The sequence below is a fragment of the Lycium barbarum genome, chromosome 1, assembly GCF_019175385.1.
Source record: "Lycium barbarum isolate Lr01 chromosome 1, ASM1917538v2, whole genome shotgun sequence".
Lineage (NCBI taxonomy): Eukaryota > Viridiplantae > Streptophyta > Magnoliopsida > Solanales > Solanaceae > Lycium > Lycium barbarum.
This window is the reverse complement of record NC_083337.1, coordinates 9,204,195-9,223,635: the sequence shown is the minus strand read 5'-3', so window position 1 is coordinate 9,223,635 and position 19,441 is coordinate 9,204,195. Positions and strand designations below refer to the sequence as shown.

General features: G+C 34.7%; 2 protein-coding genes across 3 annotated transcripts; one reads left to right on the top strand and one right to left on the bottom strand.

The window, feature by feature from the left end:
- Positions 1-1,288: 1,288 nt before the first annotated feature.
- On the top strand, positions 1,289-9,972 carry LOC132631317 (uncharacterized). Of its 2 annotated transcripts, XM_060346910.1 has the most exons (6): positions 1,289-1,589; positions 4,909-4,962; positions 5,530-5,633; positions 8,592-8,630; positions 8,900-8,983; positions 9,478-9,614. In XM_060346910.1, the coding sequence occupies exons 1-5, from the start codon at positions 1,514-1,516 to the stop codon at positions 8,945-8,947; spliced, it is 321 nt and encodes a 106-aa protein (XP_060202893.1). In that variant the 5' UTR covers positions 1,289-1,513; the 3' UTR covers positions 8,948-8,983; positions 9,478-9,614. The 2 variants fall into 2 exon arrangements, with proteins under 2 accessions (XP_060202893.1, XP_060202889.1); XM_060346906.1 differs by lacking the exon at positions 8,900-8,983 and having other exon boundaries at positions 1,339-1,589; positions 9,478-9,972.
- A 1,599-nt stretch (positions 9,973-11,571) lies between these two features.
- LOC132631310 (sphingolipid delta(4)-desaturase DES1-like) lies at positions 11,572-15,616 on the bottom strand. Its single transcript, XM_060346900.1, has 2 exons — positions 15,305-15,616; positions 11,572-12,599 (listed from the first exon to the last, which is right to left on the bottom strand). The coding sequence occupies exons 1-2, from the start codon at positions 15,473-15,475 to the stop codon at positions 11,769-11,771; spliced, it is 1,002 nt and encodes a 333-aa protein (XP_060202883.1). The 5' UTR covers positions 15,476-15,616; the 3' UTR covers positions 11,572-11,768.
- Between the last annotated feature and the right edge of the window lie 3,825 nt (positions 15,617-19,441).

The window sequence follows — 19,441 nt, the reverse complement described above, 5'->3', positions numbered from 1 at the left end:
GGGATCATCATCCCGACAATCAAGCAACATTCTTCAAACTTTCCTATTGTGCAAAGATTTAGTCAACATGTCGAAACTATTGTGAATTTGCTCAAGTTTAAGTAACTTCAAATTCAATACATTTCGAATCCAATCACATTAATATGTTTAGACTTACCGTGAGAAGTAGAAGTTTAGCCACAATAAATAACACTGGGATTGTCGCAATAAATTACATACCTCTTTTGAGCAAATTCAACTTCCCCGAAAATCTCTTCATGTAGACCAACTCTTTACAAGCTTCATCTGCAGCAATGAGCTCAACTTCTTTAATAGCAGAGCAACATATTTTTACAACCTAGATTGTCAAGACACAACTCCCCGTGTAAAAATAATCAAGTAGTCTGAAGTAGACTTGCAAGTATCAATATCACTGGCCATATTAGAACGTAACCACAAAGAATAGGGTTTCTATCCCAAAACACAAACTCAAATTAGAAGTGCCACAAAGATATCTCATAATTACTCACCACATACCAATGCACTCTTCCTAGATTAGAAAAAAAGCAACTAACAATAACAAGAACAATATTTAGTCTTGTAAAAATCGTTGCATACATCAAAGTTCCAATGACTGAAGTATAAGGAACTTGCTTCATGTCATCCAGGGAAGAACAATACTTCATGCTTAATCTGAAGTGCATAACCGAAAGGATCACTGAATTTGAGCAAGTTCTTCAATAATAAAGATATATTTGGGACCACATTTAAATGGTGGCCAAATTTGTTCTATTTCTTATAATTGAAGGGCAAATTCAAGTCAGTCCATTAATTTTAATAAGCGCATATTTGGAATCAAATTCAAATAGAAGGTAAAATCGTTCTATTTTTATCATAATTATAGGACCTCTTCTTTTCCCTAAAATAAATAAAGGGATGATCTCAATAATATACAATCCAGCATAAAATAGTACATCCATATAGTCATATTTTTAATTTAAACTTTTTTTTTTTTGCAACCTTGTTTATACACATGGTATACAATATTATACAACATTATTGTAGATAGTATATCAACCTTTTATAAAAGTGTATATTAATATATAAAAAAGCCATTTCGGATAATATTAGAAATATGGGCCATGACAAGTAAATATTTTCTTCCAAGAGAAATAGAGTGTTATTTTCCACATAAAAATGGGACGGAAGGAGTGAAATTATGAAGTATGAGTAGGAATCTAGCAGCTCAATAGATTAGCTACCTGAACTTTTATCTTGACGGTGAGGGTTCGAATCCCACTTGTAATCCCCTTTCACTGCCCCTGTGTAATAATTTATTATTATTTTTTTTTTTTGAAAAAGAAGAAATTATGAAGTATGAACCAAACCCCCTTTATTGGTAGGAGAAGATTAAAGACAGGTAGAAGTAACCGTTGTTGTACCGGTCCCCCTATATATTCTTCGACAGAGACCCAATAAAGCAAAAAAAGGCAAGGGTTATAATTTTAGCTCTGAAAAAAGGGATCAAAAAGAGATGATTCCTAATCAATGGGCACCGCCATGTAACAATCAGTGCACACATAAATACTCTGCTCTCATGCAAATCCCTTGTAATTACTCTTTTCCCTCTTATTTTTCCCTTTCTTGAAATCTCCATTACATTTATTTTCTTTTCACATTTCATAGTATCAGATACAAGGTTTTGCTCTGACTATATATGTAAAATTTATTATTAATGACGTGTAGCTAGGAGATCACGGGTTCAAGTCGTGTAAACAGTCTCTTACATTTAGAAATGTAAGGTAAGGCTGCGTAGTACAATAGACCCTTGTGGTCCGATCCTTTCCTGGACCCTGCGCATAGCGGGAGCTTAGTGCACCGGGGGCTGTCCTTTAACGAGGTGGAGCTAGGATTTGAAGCTTATGTGTTCGGGATTGTAGTCATTCTAAATTAATAAGTTGTCCATATTTAATGAATAATAAATTTCTTTCAGACTGCTTTATCATCGCTTTTTCACTTCTGATAGTTTCATTTTCATACTGCTTTGAACAGTTTGTCCTTATCTGACCTTTTTCATCATGTTTCTCTTGAATTGAGGGTCGTTCGGAAACAGCCTCCGTACCTACTGAGGAAGGGATAGGTATGCGTACAGTTTACCTTCCCCAGACCCCACATTGTGGGATTTAACTGGGTATGTTGTTGTATTCAATGAATAATAATATCCTTATAATTAATAGTTTGTACATATTCAATGAATAATAATAATTTTGGGTTTGAACGAAAGCTATTGGTTGGGCTGACACGCAACCGAAGCTCTAGCTCCAGTCCTATAACGAAACATTCTTGAAAAATATATATTTATGCTAAGTTCGGACACATTAATACATAGAAGTAATTAGTTGCGTGCAGTGATATTCTGCGCAACAACAACAACATACCCAGTAAATTCCCACAATGTGGGGTCTGGGGAGGGTAGAGTGTACGCAGACCTTACCCTCACCTTTCAAGGTAAGGAGGCTGTTTCCGAAAGACCCTCGGCTCAAGAGAGAACAAGACAAAAGGTCAGTTAAGGACAAGCATAACAAAACAATATGAAAACGAGAAGCAACAAAAGCGAGAGAATCATGATAAACAGTAGCTACCATAAATAAATAAGATACTTGAAGTACAAGACCCAACAATATAAGCAGAAATCAGATGGAAATAAATGAATGAGCAAACTACAACTACTCTGTGTCTGTGTGTGTGCGCGCGCGCTGATGTAAAATACTCATTGTATGTGTGTGTGCGCGCGCGCTGTCTTTATGTGAAGATATTTTTCAGTAAATTCTAAATGCATTACTCTGTGTCTGAATTTTTGACTGTGTTAATCTATGCTTCCCCACAAAGGTAGGGGTAAGGTCTGTATACACCCCACCCTCCCCAGACCCCACTTGTGGGATCACACTGGGTATGATGTTGTTGTTGTTGTTGTTAGTCTATGCTGTTAAAAGCTTCACAGCAAAAAAAAGAATAATCTCCCTTTTGTTTGGTATGATGGGAGAAGGCTATTGGTTATTGGAATTTCGGAATTTTATGTAAAGGTAGTATTTTTATGTTAATTTTCCAAGTGGGTACGATTAATAGGACAAGAAATAATAAAACAACAGATGAAGTCGGTATCTTTAGAGCGTATAGTAGTCTTTCAAATTGTTTACATCGTTTATTAGCGAGTGGTACCAAGTTAATACGTTTTTTTACCAAAATTCATCTAAGCCATGTAGGCTGCGAGGAATTGCTCAGGTTACTATGTTGAGTAACTGTTCAATTACGCATCCGTTTAACATCATAATCCATTTCCTTCTTTGGTGTAACTCATTACTTACTATGAAATGAATTCCAAGTGTGTTTGGTCGGATTTGTATGGCGTGCCTGTTTAATTTGAATCCTTCTGATTTGTGTTCCTTCCGACTCTTACCAAACCTTTTCTACCTTTATAGACCGGGAAACTCAGACTACTGCTGGTCGGTTTACCATCATAGTCCATTTGCTTGTTTGGTGTAATTCATTACCTGCAAATTTACAATGAAGTGAATTGCAAGCATTCGCTTTTGCACAATTTATGGTTAGCTTACTGAATTTTCAAATGATAAGATTTTGTGCATAGATCTACATCGCTTTTCCTTTGTAGTTTGTTAAAATTATAGAAACTTCTTCCAGTAGTTTCTAATATTTCAGTTTTCTAGGAGATATGGAAGTCGCATTTGAATCGAACTGTTCGGTGTTAAACTTGGTGATGTTATCATGTTAATTTAGAGGAGCCCTAAGGTGTGTGATTGGATTAAAAGAATGACAAAGGGTGTGTTGGTTGAACATGAAGAAATATGGTAGTTAAACGGAAAAAGGAAAGAAAATCCTCTGCATTGAGAATTTTGATCAGCTACATCTGTCCTCTGGAAAAGGATAAGTTGGTAAACTACGACCTTTTACGATAATTGCCGACAGGCAAGGTCGATGAGGTCTTAAAAAATGTCTAGTTCCTAAGACTATGGAAACTAAGAAGGAAATTCCTTTTATTTTCCTAAGGATCATCTATTTCATCAACTACAATCAGACCTCTCTATAACAACCACCCACTATAACAACCAAGTTTTCTTTGGAACCGATTTTTTATCGTATATTTTGCTTCTCTATAACAGTTTTTTGCCTATAACAACAACATGCATCAATATAACGATACACTCTTTGTAAAATTGCCCCTATATAACAACCTTACAATATAACAATACACTCTTTGTAAAATTGCCCCTATATAACAACCTTACTCAAATATTAATTGATTTTATTTCTATATGTGACTTTATGAGAGTGAATGGATGAGATGCATCAGCAGGTCCTTATTTAAGTATCCAAATCTCTCTCTTTTTATTACCTTGAGTGGGCCTGTCAGATTTTCGATCCTCGTGTGACCTTTAAAACAATGGTTGAAAGTTATGAAACAATGCTAGTTGTACAAAAGATAAACCTACTTGGAAATTTCTCTTCTCTGGAAGTATGACACGTCATAGACGTCATTAGATATGAAATTAATAGCTTGACAATTCTGCCGGCCGATGGTAAGTGTGTTGTCAGAAATGTGATAATGGTACCATAGAGTAGATAAAAAGGGAGGGCAGACTATGGAGTAGATACAAAAGCAGCGCAGCTAATATAGACCCAGTAGAATAACAGCATCACTCTCCCACCTTTTCTGCCTGCTATAATTTTGTTCACTCTTTTTAAAATTTAGTTTTGAAACAATTGAGTAAAATATATTTTCTTTGACAAGATATAGACCACTTTAATTTTTTTTGTTTTGTTTTAGTTTTGATATCTTCTTGTTGTAGTTTGTTTCTTGGCATGAATTTAGCTCGGATATATCTCAATTTTGTGATGTCTGAACTTTTGAAGGGAGAGTCTTTTGCAAAAAAGGATGTGATGCTGATGGAGAGACATGGGATGAATGTAAGTTCCAAGCTTCCATATTTGTTGGTTTGTAAATATCCCTGGTGAATATTTCAGTTGCCTGCTCTCTTGTAGAAATACTTTCATATGGAAGAGATCCTACACTGGTGAATAGAAATTTTATTACATTCCCCACGATAATACGTTACTATGGGTGATAGCCTAGGACTATCTTGTTTATGAACAGGAAAAAACCACGCCTTAACTTTGTAGAATGCCTGTATAGTTGTTCTATTATATCTCAGCTTAAGTTATTTAACCTTGAGAAGGATGGCATTGGATGATTTGGGAATGCCCATAATGTTGAGACATTGCACTTATCTTGAGCCGAGGGTCTACCGGAAACAGCCTCTCTACCTCCCAAGGTAGGGGTAAGGCCTGTGTACACTCTATCCTCCCCAGACCTTACTTTGTGGGATTATACTGGGTATGTTGTTGGTGTTGTTGAGACATTACACACATATATAAGTATGCTTAGGAAATGTCTTACTTGGAAACTTGAAACCTCTATGAGGCTTATCTATTGATCTAAGCTACAAGAATAGAGGAATAAATAGCTATATGCAGGTTTGTCAGAATGTGAGGAGATATGCTATAAAAATCCAGTTCTGAAGGATCAACAGTGGAGTGCTTACATTGATCGATCCCCTGGTGCCGCCAGCTGCTCTGAGGTCTCCTAACTTTCTTATTATCTTCAATTGGTTGTTATTCTACATTTCTCAAAATGTAATGTTTCTTAGTTCTTACAAGGTCATTTGCTTCACGAGAATTTTGTCAATTGTAGTTCAAATTCAATTTTTCCATCTGTTCAAGGTCCGGATTGAAAGTCAACACTCTCAATAGTATTCTTCATAATCTTTTCTTTTATAATGGTGGTGTTCGCGACAGCTTGCACTATTCTTCATAATCTTACAAAGTCATATATGAAGTTTTCACATTACAACACTGATTTGTCCTTTGAAAGTTGAGGTCTTTATCCTCTTCCAGTTACAAATGATGGATATTCCACATTGAACTATTTCTTGGTACCCTTCTACAGCTTGATGATGCTCAGTTTCCAAATTGTACATAGTAAAAGAGAAAGTTTCTATATTAGCACAGACAAAATGAGAAGGTTGTGTTCTTTGAGCTGCTAAATATCAAGGGAGCTTCTAGAGCAGTTATGGGTGCCTTTGCTTCATATGTTAAGAGAAATGGTCATGACTTCACCAAATTGATACAAGTGGTCATGTATCCCTGGACCAGTATCTTGAATATTTCATTATGAGGTTTAAAAAAGGACGGCTTAGATATCCCTTGTTTTCTGATAAAGTAATAAATTTCTACAAATAACACTCAATCATCTATACATGTAGAGATCCCTAAAAAAGTGGCAGTAAGCACTAGCTCTTGAGCCAACTTAATAGTAAGTGCTCTTTTTGAAATGGTAACGAGTGCATTCCTCATTGACGTCAGCTTAAAAGTAAGTTTTTCATGTAATGAAAGTTTAGGATCCCTAAAAAAGTGGCAGTAAGCACTAGCTCTTGAGCCAACTTAAAAGTAAGTGCTCTTTTTGAAATGGTAACGAGTGCATTCCTCATTGACGTCAGCTTAAAAGTAAGTTTTTCATGTAATGAAAGTTTAGATACCTATATCTAGTATGATCAATCATCATTTTTGTTATGGGACTTGACTTGTAGAGGGGGACTTAGGGAATAATGACTGTGCATATATTTATGAGCACTTGCAATTGCCCGACTTTGCCAAGGCATTAGAGATTAAGTGTGATACTTCAGGAGTTGGGGTAGTGACCATTCTAAAGCGAGAAGGCAAGGCCATAGCCTACTTTAGTAGAAAATTGGGGCCCATAGGTTGAATTATGCCATTTATGATAGAGAGATAAATTTGGATGAGGTGCAAGAAAAGGCCTTTAAAGACTTGAAAGGAATATTTGTGTCCTACCCGTATATTGCAACTGCCTTAGTGCGTGCACTAGAGACTTCACATCATTACTTGTGATCCAAGGAATTTGTTTCGTATAGATCATGAATCCTTGAAGCATCTTAAAGGCCAAACTAATTTAACTCCTAGACATGCTAGGTGGTTGAACACATTGATACTTTTACATACAAAAGGGGCCAAGAAAACGTGGTACTAGATGCATTTTATGAAGATATGCTTTACTTTCTCCTCTTATATTTGGTTTTGAGCACATTCAAGAGTTGTATTTGGATGATGTGGATTTTAGCCCTGAATTTAAATTGTGTGAAAATGGTGCACATGACAAGTTGTATAAGCTTGATGATTATTTGTTTTGTGAAGGTTGTTTGTGTGTGCCTAATTGTTCCATCTGTGAGTTGTTGGTGCTTGAAACACATTGCGGTGGACTTATGGTCACTTCCGGGAAATTAAGATCATGTTGATCCTTGAGGAACACTTTTTTTGGCCACTATGAAGAAGGATGTGGCTAAGATTTGTGCTTGTTGCATATCATGTAAGCAAGCGAAATCCTCAGTCTTATCCCAAAGGTTGTACGTCCTTTTACCCATGCCAAATGGGCCTTGGGGTGGGTTTGAATATGAATTTTGTGCTTGGTGTGCCCACAACCAAGAGTGAGAAAGATAGTATGCTTGTTGTTGTGGATTGCTTCTCGAAAATGGATCCATGTAAGAAAAGTGGTGGTCCTACCATTTTTTTTTTTTTTTTTTTGAAACTGGTAAATTTGTATTCCTCAGCATTAAGGATATGCTGAAGATCTTCAAAGTGTTAGTCTAAAAACAGAAATAGAAAAGAGATACTTATAGGGATTTTAATAAGTCCACAAAATGATCTATATCCTCTAATCCTATTTCTCCACACCAAAAGTAGAAGGATACTATACAATTCCATTTTACTTTCTGAATGGAGTTGGATCTATCTTTAAAGCACCTCCCATTCCTTTCTCTCCAGATGGTCCACCAGATACAATGTGGGATCATCCTCCACCACTTCTTTTGACTCTTGCTTCCTCCTCTTCTCATCCAACAACTTAGTAGATCTGCAGTGTGCTCTGGCATAGTCCATGATGTCTCTGTCAGGTTGAAAAATAGGGACCATAGTTCTGCTGTGAATTTGCAGTGAAGAAAGAGGTGGTTGTTGGTTTCATCAGTTTCATTGCATAGAAAACATCTGGAGATTATGATGTTTCCTTTTTTCTTCAACACTTCATGAGTCAAACAAGCCCTCTTTGCCACCAACCAATCACCTTGGTTGGTGCTGGACACTTCCAAATTTTTATCCAAAATCTTTGGTGCTCCTCATTCTGCCCTATGTCCTCTTTTCTGTAAGCTCTGTTTACTGAGGTGGTGTTACGACCAATTTGTTCTTTGAAGAAGTGGTGCACCTTCATGGTATACCAAGGTCCATTCGGTGTGATTGGGATATCCAACTGAGTGACTTTGGAAAACTCTATGCTAAATTAGGAACCCGTTTGCTCTTTTCTGCAACATGTAATGGAAATGGTCAAAGAGGAAAGGATTTCTTCCATCATTAGTGGAATTCCGTATTATCTGTTTGTTTCTGGAGTATAATTTTCAAATAAAAATATGAATTCCATAAACTTCTTTCCTTTTGGCACATAAGTGACGTTTAATCTTCTTTATTGCATGCAGGAATGCTTTCATGCTTGTGTAGCTGGCTGTGGATACAAGGTCAGTTTGTGTTATTATTGACATAAGTTTGGGAGTTTATTTTCTAAGTGGTCACACTAAGTGAACTATCAAAGTAATTAAACTGGATGGAGATAATCATGTGTGTATAATACGTTCTTGTAACTCTTTTGGTGGCAAGGAATAATCTGCTATCATAACCAGTGATCATGAGACCCTTGTGTCAGCGAGAAAATAGCTGTAATTTCTGAAATCAAAACACTGAAAAGCTAGCATTCTGCTACTCTGTGTTGTTTTTTTCCTTATTATAGGCTTCGTTGGACATGCTTTCAAAAGGTTGCTGCTTGAAAAGTCATTGAGTGCTGATCTTGCTTTTCTCCTAAGAAAGCTAGCAGGTAATGAGTGAAAAATTCAAGATATTAAAAGCATGGATATGGCGGAGTTAGTGTGGTTATGGCAAGAGGATCTAAGTGAAAGTAGCACCTCACACTCACTTAGGATAAATTCGTAAAGCAACTTTATGTGGAGATAAGTACGAGTGTCGGATATGAATATCATTTGACAAGGGTACCTTCTATTTTAGTACTTGAAGAGTGCATATCAAATATCCATACCGATGTTATGGTTACATCTAGGTGAGTGAAGAAGAATCCATGTAACTAGTTCGCCACCTATTTGATCCACTCATTTTGAATGAACGCTTGTTCATTTCATCTGCAACCGTGCTGGTATATTATGCTGCATCGCATCTTATTGTGTTCCTCTACAATGCTATGCATGAACCAGCGTGCGGACCGTGTGAATCAAATATTTGTGTTCCTCTACAATGCTATGCTTGCCATATACATTTCTAGTTTCTTGTTAGATGACTTTATTGTTGGTTGTACAGTTTGATGTTCCTTCCCAAAAAGTTGATCAAATCCATCCAAGCAAGCCTCCCGCGCTTCCTCCCAAAGAGAAGCCGGCCAAGCCTGCTGTGAAAAGAATACCACCCCTTGAATCCAGCCAAACCATTGAAGATGTACCTGGGACATCCGCGTAGCAGCAATGGATCTAACAGTTTAGACAACTGCGAATCTGACCGTTTAGACAACTTGGAATGCATTTATTCTGCTAGGATTACTAGCATAACTCTTTTAAGTTTTATCGCAACATGTCAGAGGCAGTAGTAACTTAGGGTCTTTTGGAAGCATTTTGAGAGCTCATTGGAAAGTTGGGTAAGCTTCTTAAAACTAACAAGCAATCATAGACAAGTTTTTCATATTAGCATGAGAAGAATTTTGTGTACAACTTAGCTAAAATTGTAGTCTCATTACACCATGCACCTAAGCATGTAAGATTCTAATGTGTAAGTGCTTAATGGACATTATTTTTACTACCTGAACTCTGAGATTGCTGTTGGTTGTCTACATTACATTACTTCAGAGTTACGGTAAACTGTTTCCACACATTTGCAGATGACATTCCATTAGGAGAAACTCTTATGCAATTTAGGGGTATATATAAAGTAAAATTAAAGAATTGTAAGCTCCATCTAGTTGTGGAACTCCCACTAATCAATAAGCATCATTTTTTCCCCCGCAATTTTGCCAAAGATAATAGTACTGCACTTGCTCTTGAAAAGTTTTGAGAAATTTGCACTTCTTAGTTCCTGAAATATTTAAAGATATGATTTTGATCCTTTCGATATTTGGTTATAACTTTCAATTAGTAAAAATGTGCGCATTTGATCCTTGTACATGTGAATTTTCACAAATTATATCATTTAATTATCCATATGTTAATGTTAAGTTTGTGTCATTATTATGAAATTTTTTACAATGGTAGAGACATAGATATGACGTGGTGTGTGATGGAGTATGTTATTGATTACAATGTGGGACCCAGTGCTTTTTCCTCGCCATTCTCCTCCATTTCTTCCTCTTCAATCCTCCCTCCTCTTTCCCTCTTTTCTCTCATTTTCTGTTTTGCATTTAAAACTAATTCTATTGCAAGCAGATCAAAACTTTTTAAGATATTCATTATCCAATTTTTCAATTTTGTCTTGATAATTCAATTAAACTCCTAACAAGCTTAAAAGAAAATAATTGGCACGTAAAAAAAGTTTTTAATTCAAAAATTGATAACTAAATATGAATTTAGGATACTCCCGAAAATAAAAACACCTTGGAAAATTGGACTTCCTTTTTTTTCCTTTTTCTTTTGGTATATATCTGCACTCAAGAAATCCAAAATTTTATGTGTCATGAAAGTAGACCCTGAATTTAGGGTTGTGCAAAAATCGGTTTAACCGATAAATTGAGCCGAAAAAATTGTTAGTGATTTACCGATATCGAATTATTGCTTAATGATTTTTATACAAGTTTGTAACTTTTTCAATGGACTACCAGTCCGATTTTCAATTTTTAAGCTTTTATTAACGGTTAAACTGATAACTCAATAAGAACATAAGGTCTTATTAAAATTACCTTTTTAAGTAAATGTGGAAGGCCAAACCGGCTATGTTTGATACTTTGTTGATTCAATTTATTGGTCAAATCAATTTTTGCAGAGCCCTAAATTAACGGTCTACTTTGATGACACTTAGAATTTTAAATTTTTCGGGTGTAAAATGTAGTAACTTTGAATTGAAAAATTGAATAATGAAATGGAAGAATAACTTAAACAATTTTGATGTGCCTATAATTAAATTGCTTTTAAAATTTAATAAAAATAGAAAATGAGAAAAAAGAGGAAAGAGGAGAGAGAAGATTGAAGAGGAAGAAAAAGACACTGAATAAGAAATGGAGGAGACCGAGAAGAAGGGTGGGTTCCACATTATAATCAATAAAATACTCCTGAATTGCTGGTTTAAATTTTTAAGGATACGTGTATATTATTCTTAAACCTCGCATCTGCTGATAAAATTGAGTATAATCTATGTATACCAGCTAAGGAAAGTAACAACGAATTCAGCCAGCTATTTGTGTAAAAATCCCTAAAATAAAAATGGTAAATCCCATAACTAAGGATTTTATACAAGATGAATAGATGAACTTTAGTCACTGCTACATCAACTCTATTGCACATGATGCCGGAACTCTATTACATTGTTACAAAGAAAACAAGAGTCAATGAAATAAGAAACATCACATAGTAATACTGAAAGAATCAGCAATGAAGAGAGGACTATCACTGCACCTATTCGGACTTGTTTGCCTTTGTCGACAACTTTCTCTTCATTCTGCTGAAAGGTCCAACGGTTCGATCCATTATATACATGTAGATGACTTGGCTCCAAGATTTGTAAGAATCTAAGTTTTCATAATATTCTGGTGCAATCTCCTTCACCTTGTAAAGCTTGCTTCCCGGAATCCTGGGAAAATCATGGTGCTCGTTGTGGTAACCTACGCTCCAAGTCATCAGGTTAAGGGGTCCGTAATAGGAGTATGTCTCTTGCTCGGGTTTGAAGACATAATGCTCAGAGATGAAGTGACCAGCCATTGGATGCATCCCACCCCCAACAAAAGTAGATAGGATCAGATAAGCGAGCGATTTCCAGCCCCAGAAGTAAACCATAGCTCCATCGAGGCACAGCTGGACAGTGAAATTAATGAACTCCCACACACCAGGTGGTTTAGGTTTGAGAAAAAGAGGCCTGAAAGCATAAAAGAAAAGTTGGAGAATGACCCATATAGATTTTGCAAGAACATTTTTCACAACATGGGCCTCAGCAAGGCTCGGGATGTCCATATCAATTCCATCAACTCCTTGGAACCGATGGTGCTCGAGGTGATATTTTTGGAAAGTAACGGACATGGGCACACCAACGGGAAGGTTGGCAAAAATTCCAAGCCAACGGTTGTAGACTGGAGTAGAGAAAGCGAGGTTGTGACTTAGTTCATGAATGGCGAGAAAGAGATTGTGGTTTAGGAAAGAGCCAAAAAAGTAGGCGACTATTAATATTTTCAGCCAAGTTGCATCATGGAGGAAGGTAGCAGTCCAAAGCTGAAGCAAAACAACTCCTGATATCTGCAGGAGCAGAAGTTTGTGATCAGTAAAACGAACATTTGAGAGACGGAGAAACTTCATAAGTCTTCAAAATTACATTCAACTTCATGCATAGTTGATATTTAAAAAGAATACACAGTGAGCAATCACTTGACAATTCTGCTGCCAAAATAGATAAATAAATGATATTGAGTGCTCATTTGAAAATATCGCTGCCAAAAATAGTTATCTCAAATAGTTATATGTTCTTAAAGCATTGAATAACAAATAACTTTTCTGTGGCGTTAAAGTCCATCTAACAGATTAAAATATCTATTGGTAAGTAAATGAAACTAGTAACACCAACCACTTTCTGTGACCAGTTCCTCATAATTTTAAAAAAAAAATCAATAACTTGCATACATATGAATGAGTAAATGGATATGACATGACCAAGCCACAGTCATAGGAATTTTCGGTTGTCACTGTCATTTAAGCTGTCTAAGAAATACATCTGGAATAGAACATAATATAATCATATAACATTATTTCATTACCAACCAGAATATTGGACATTGTAGACAAGGATTGTGATCATACCATTTCATAAGTAAGCTAAAGTATCTAAAGCAAGAAAAGGTGCTTATATCAAACATATAGATGCTGATCTGAATGCATTAACAGTCATATGTTGATGATACAGTCGTGCTTTCTCTTTCTCCACTTTGGTTTTAGGGGAAACCAGGGGATAAAAGAATGACAGGAGAGGGAATAGGGTCATAAATCGAAGAGCATATCCTGATTTGATTTTATGTTCAATTTCTAAGTCCACTCTTGGAATAGATTTCAACCAAGTATATGACTAGTCTCATGTTTTATATTGTTAAGGTCAAGTCTTTCAACATCCATTTCATCTACAGTCAAAACACATAAAATTGAAAAGCAACTAATCTCTTGCAAAACTATGAAAATGACACAAGAAAACCAAGGAAAACGAGATAGGTAGGGTGCCAAATCACGTGAATCTAAATGCAAGCATTTTCTTCTTAGAAGAATGGCAATCATCTGTAGAAAAAATTCCACATATGAGCAGTCCATAGAAGAGCATAAGCAAGAGAAATCGATTCTGGCAAAGGCTATATTCTTTTTCTTTTTCAGGAGAAGAGAGAAAAGAGAGGACACTAAATCACCTTTACAGAAAAGTTAAAAGTTTGAAACACTATTGTGTGTTTTTTTTGGTTTCCCACCTGGTGTCCGATGCATTAGGGTCCGATTCGCACTGGGAAGTCTCACATTAGGAGAAAGTACTCCTTAACAAAGGCAACTCCATAGCCAGGGGTTGAACCTGACACCTTTGGCTCAAACACTACTATGTTTCTCACAATCATTCAGGAAGCAAATTCTAAAAATAATGTCTAACCCAAGGAAAAAGCCAAAACCCACAATTCTATTTAAAAAATATCCTTGAAAGCACAATGAAGCATACACGAATACATCTCAAAAGTAAATAAAAAGAACATTCAAAAACCCAAAACCAATAATACAGGATGTTTGGTTGGTGGGATAAGGGATAACAATGCGGGGATTATCTTATTCCGCTTTTGGTTATGTGTATTAACTAATCCCAGGAACCATTTTGTACTAAGATGGTGGGATTAGCTAATCCCATAGCATATCCTTTGTCTATCTCATCTCGGTAACCAAACAATAAGATTCAATTTTTAACCCCTCCCCTCACACCCCAACAACAACAACATTATCCCAGGCTCTTTTCAGTAAAATGGAGGACACCAAAATCACTTTTACAGAAAACTTTAAATTGTGAAACACTATTATATGTTTAACAATTGGATTATCAGATTGAGGAAGCAAATAGCCAAAACCCACAATTCTATGTGACAAATAACCTTGAAAACACAATGAAGCATACACAAATAAATTTCAAAATCAAAATAAAAGAACATTCAATGAAAACCCAATACCAATAAACACTATAAAGATTCAATTTTTAACCCCCACCCAACCCCACATTATCCCAGTTCTAAGACAACCAATGAAGGAAAACCAACAATGCAGCAAAACCACACTAGGTGATTTCTTCCTATCTGTCAAAGTCTTGGTGGACCGAATTAACCAATATATGTGCTGCGGGGAGGTAGCAGGTATATGTGGAATTAGTCGGGGTGGGTGCAAACTGGCTGAGATACCTCGGTTATTAGAATTTAAGCAAAAGATACTATAAAGATTCAATTTTTAAACCCCCACCCCCCACCCCAACATTATCCCAGATCTAAGACAACCCATGAAGCAACCAATAATGCAGCAGATTCATTACCAATATGAGACTTATGTTGCTCAGACTTTTCAAAAATATTATGACACCCATGTCAGATCCTCCAAAAAAATACACTACTTTTGGAGGATTCCACACGCACCTGTCTAACTTTTTTAAAGAGTCTGAACAACATAGTATAAGACCAACCAATACATAAAGATTTCAACTTTAAACATGTATACACAAATAGCCAAAACCCACAATTCTATTCAACAAAAATCCTTGAAAACACAATGTAGCATACACAAATATATTCCAAAAAGGGACAAAACCAATAATATTATAAAAGATTCAATCTTTAACCAACATTATCCCAGATCTAAGACAACCCCACAAAGCAAAACCAACAATGCATCAAAATTCAAACCAAAATAAGACTAAACAATACATAAAGATTAAAACTTTATTATACCTTAAGAAAAGCAAAAGGGTCAGGTCCAAAAAGGTGTTTGATTTGAGGGTACTGAGAGAGGATCTGTCTTCTACGTGAAGCATGTGGTTCATCTGTATATGACCAAAAGAAATCATTTGCCATAACTACTCCTTCTTCTTCCATTTCTCTCTTTTCCCCTTCAAATCCCATTTCTGCTTCCTTTTTCTCTCACCCTTTTCCCTGTTTTTCTTTGTTGTTTTGTGTGTGTCTGGCCTTTTGTTGTTTGTGTGTGATATTTTCTTGGTTTCTGTTTTAGTGTCTTGCTTGAACAGCTAAATTAGCGGGTTGTTTTACATTTAAATTTAATAATTATCTAGTCCAGGATTATAATGATGACTGATTTGGAGAAGGACCCACGAAAAGGAACGTACACATGGAGGACCATGTTGATTCTGTTTGGAAGCATTTTCACAAATGGACTTTTTAGGCCAGTCTAGGGGCATCAAAACAATCGGAAAAAGCGACCGAACCTAACTATAGCGAATCGAATCGAATCGAACTGAACAACTTTCATGTATGAAATATATTTTATATATTACAAATATATTAAATAGAATATTTAAAATATATTTTATAAGTTATGTTTCAAATATATATAAAAAAAAAAGAACAAAGGTGCAAATATACCCTTCAACTTTACAATTTAGAGCAGATATATTATTCGTTACAAAAGTGGTGTATATACCCCGGCCGTTACAAAATAGTGCAAATATATTTATGCCGTTACAAAATGGTGCAATTATACCCTTTTCGTTGAAGGATTAAAAAAAACATTTTGGCTATTTTTTAATTAATGTCACGTGACTTTAAGAAAAAGTCTTTTTTTTAGTAGATATATTTTTTTAAAGTCACATAGTAATTTTTTCTGGTGTCTCCTGTCTGGTTCGTTTAAAAAAAATTTCTCCGTAACTTTAAAAAAAAAATCTACCCATTTTTTAAACGAACCAGACCCGACCCACGTGGCTATAGAAAACTATGTCTACTAAAAAAATGGGTAGACTTTTTTTTTAAAGTCACATGGCATTTTTTAATTAAAAAATAACATAAATACTTTTTTTAAAAAAAAAAAAATCCGTCAGCGAAAAGGATATATTTGCACCATTTTGTAACGGCAGGGGTATATATACACCACTTTTGTAACGAGAGGTATATCTGCTCTAAATCGCAAAGTTGAGGGGTATATTTGCACCTTTGGCAAAAAAAAATGGCCACTGGACATATATGTATCAAATTCAACCTGTGATTTCTGTGGTCTATAAGCTAATGTTTGTTTTAGCTCAATTCAACATTGTTGTCTTTGGCAAGTTACTGTCTCCCTGGTCAATCAGTGAGCGATTCACGTCGTGATAATGTCATCATTGTTGTCTTGCTACTTGATATAACACATTTCATTTTAATTACTTTGTATAGTTTTTTTAATAGCTTTTATATTAAATATTTCAGAAGAAACAAATACTCCTAGAAGCTCTATTTGATGGTGTACTATAAATAGGTTTGTAGAGGTCTGTGTTGTTACATTTTAATAATGGTGTATTTTAGGTGACACTTTAAAATTAAAATAATAGAAAATTAACTGAACCGTACCAATACCGAAGAAAAATCGAGACAATGGGATGGTTCTGAAAAGTCTAATTTTGGCTATATAAAATAATATAATTGAAGAATTGGGATGGTATAATTTTTTTTTAAATAACTAACTGAATTGTCCCATTAACACCGCTATAGGCCACTATTTTGAATCTATGCATATTAAATCAAGAAATAATGGATTAAGCACCCTAGTTATCACGTTTTTATTCGTTTCATTCTTAAATTATATCTAGTTTTTGGTAACCTCTAAACTATAACTTTCATGTGCTAAACCACACTAAGCTATCACATTTTTATTCATTTCATACTTAACCTATGTCTAGTTTAAATTACTCCTTGAAACTATAACTTCAGGTGTTAAACTCCCTGCTCATTATATTTTATGTAAGTGTGTTCACTTTTCCAAAAACAAAAAAAAAAAAACTTCAATAATGGCAAATGACATTACACGTGTTATTTGACATGGCAAAAGCGGGTTGTTTTAGATTTATATTTAATTATTTAAAAATCTATATATAATATAAAGTTAGGCATAGACAAGGTGATCTGGTACTTCTCTATGACCACCATTCCTATTTATCTTTTTTCTCCTTTTTTCCTTAATTTTCTATTATCTTATTTTTAAAAAGCAAAAAATCTCTAAATACATTACCCAATTAATGATAAAGCAAAACTGAAAGTGTCTAAATGCACTACCCATTTAGTAAGGAGACACGTCCTTTTGGAACATTTGTTAGAATTTAAAGCACATTCAAGTAAATGAAGATGAGAAGGACCAACCTTTCATCCACGTTCAAATCTTCTTAATCACATGCACCTTCTCCTCTTCTTCTAACCGTTTGATATGGCTATTCTCATGGGACTCAAAAAATACATTATTAAATTGAGTAGCAAAACATGTTGGTGTCATCTGGAAGATACTCCTTTTGGTACTATGCAAAGGCATCTCTTTTTGGCTTATAATTTAGGCTTTACATGGCCTATTTCTTTGTGTCATAATTGTTGCATGTGTTTTTAGAGAAATTAGATCTTTTTCAAATTATCCTTCTTTATACATGGCTGAACTTTTAAAGAGTTTCTCTCTATATTTTGATATCCTGCTTTTTTTTTCTTTCCAGTTGAACTTTTGGAATATGCTGACTATATTTTCCCCCCTTGTTGGATTTTGTATAAAAGAAAGTGATAAAATATTGTAATCGGCAAAGATCAAATTATCTGACGTTGTGAGTATTTCCAAATGTATTTGATTTCAATTTTTGCTGAAATGGGAGTGAGGAGGAGAGATAAGAAAGGTAATATAATAATCAGGAAAAGAAAAAGAAAAAAAGGCAGATAGTAGATTTATTTATGCATATGTAGTATCATATTTCATATGTGTGTAAACACCGTTTAAAGTAAGTATTGAATAATATAATTGGCAAAATTTCTTATTTATTCCTTTATATCGGTGTACATATTTCTCATAAACATCTCACCCACATAGTAAATTGCGGTAATGAGAATATATATGATCAAGCAAAAATCTTTTCCTTTTCTTATTGAAATATTTAAATAAACTCCTAAAATTGTGAAGCTGATTTTAACTTAATAATATTTCCTAGAAATCTTAAAAATAATAATAAGATGGAAGAGTTAAATCTGTGCGTCTTTGTCACATCAGTGGCATATGGTACTTGCGACATATGAGATGGGAGAAAAACTAAGAAGGTCATTTGTTCAATATTGAATTTGTAAAGTTGTGTTTCTTTTTTTCTTAATTTGGTATCAATCTTGAAAATATAAATGGAACAACAGATAGTGTTACAGTTGATTAATAGAAAAAATATTTTAAAAAAAAATAGTAATAATAATGCATGTGAGAAGCGTGAACAACAAATTTGTTCATTTGGAAAAGAAGGATCTGTTGATATTTACTTCCTGTTACTTAGAAAACAGTACTCTTTTCACAAAATTAGTGCATAATTTAATAGATGCTTTTGGTTGAAACAGATGGTTTTCAAAGGAGTTTCATACATAGGACAAAGTTCCTGATGCTTCCTCTCTCACTTACCTTCTCTAATGTAAATTTTATCATTTATGAATAAATCTTGACGTGGTATAAGAGTTGAAAGATCACTTATGCATTTTTTTTTTCCTATGTTCATTAGTCTCTGGAGATCGAGAGTTGATTCATGAGGGTGATCTTCGTGAGACTTGTGTGTGGTTTGGCTGTAATATATAGGTAGAATTATCTCATCACATCACCCTATTGAAATGCTGATTTGATTGAAAGATTATAAATATTTATTTTTAATTTATTTTTCTGTGGTTGATACTGTTCTTATTAAATGACGTCATTCTGTTTTAATTACTGATATTTTGAGTTTGAAAATTTTTATTGCAGCGATTCTATTTTTGCAATTTTGGTTACTTCCCTTTTTTTTTTTCTTTTAATCAGAACTTTTTAAAAAGGAAGTACAAGATATTACTCATACCATCAACAATGTGGAACTTTTTTTTTAAGAGAGTGTTATTACTCAGAGTAAC

Coding starts and splice junctions, on each gene's coding strand:
- LOC132631317 (XM_060346906.1), top strand. CDS start 1,514: ATGATTCCTAATCAATGGGCACCGCCATGTAACAATCAGTGCACACAT. Junction 1,590..4,908: donor TGCTCTCATGCAAATCCCTT/GTAATTACTCTT, acceptor GAACTTTTGAAG/GGAGAGTCTTTTGCAAAAAA. Junction 8,631..9,477: donor TAGCTGGCTGTGGATACAAG/GTCAGTTTGTGT, acceptor TTGGTTGTACAG/TTTGATGTTCCTTCCCAAAA.
- LOC132631310 (XM_060346900.1), bottom strand. CDS start 15,475: ATGGGATTTGAAGGGGAAAAGAGAGAAATGGAAGAAGAAGGAGTAGTT. Junction 12,600..15,304: donor ACCCTTTTGCTTTTCTTAAG/GTATAATAAAGT, acceptor CTGCTCCTGCAG/ATATCAGGAGTTGTTTTGCT.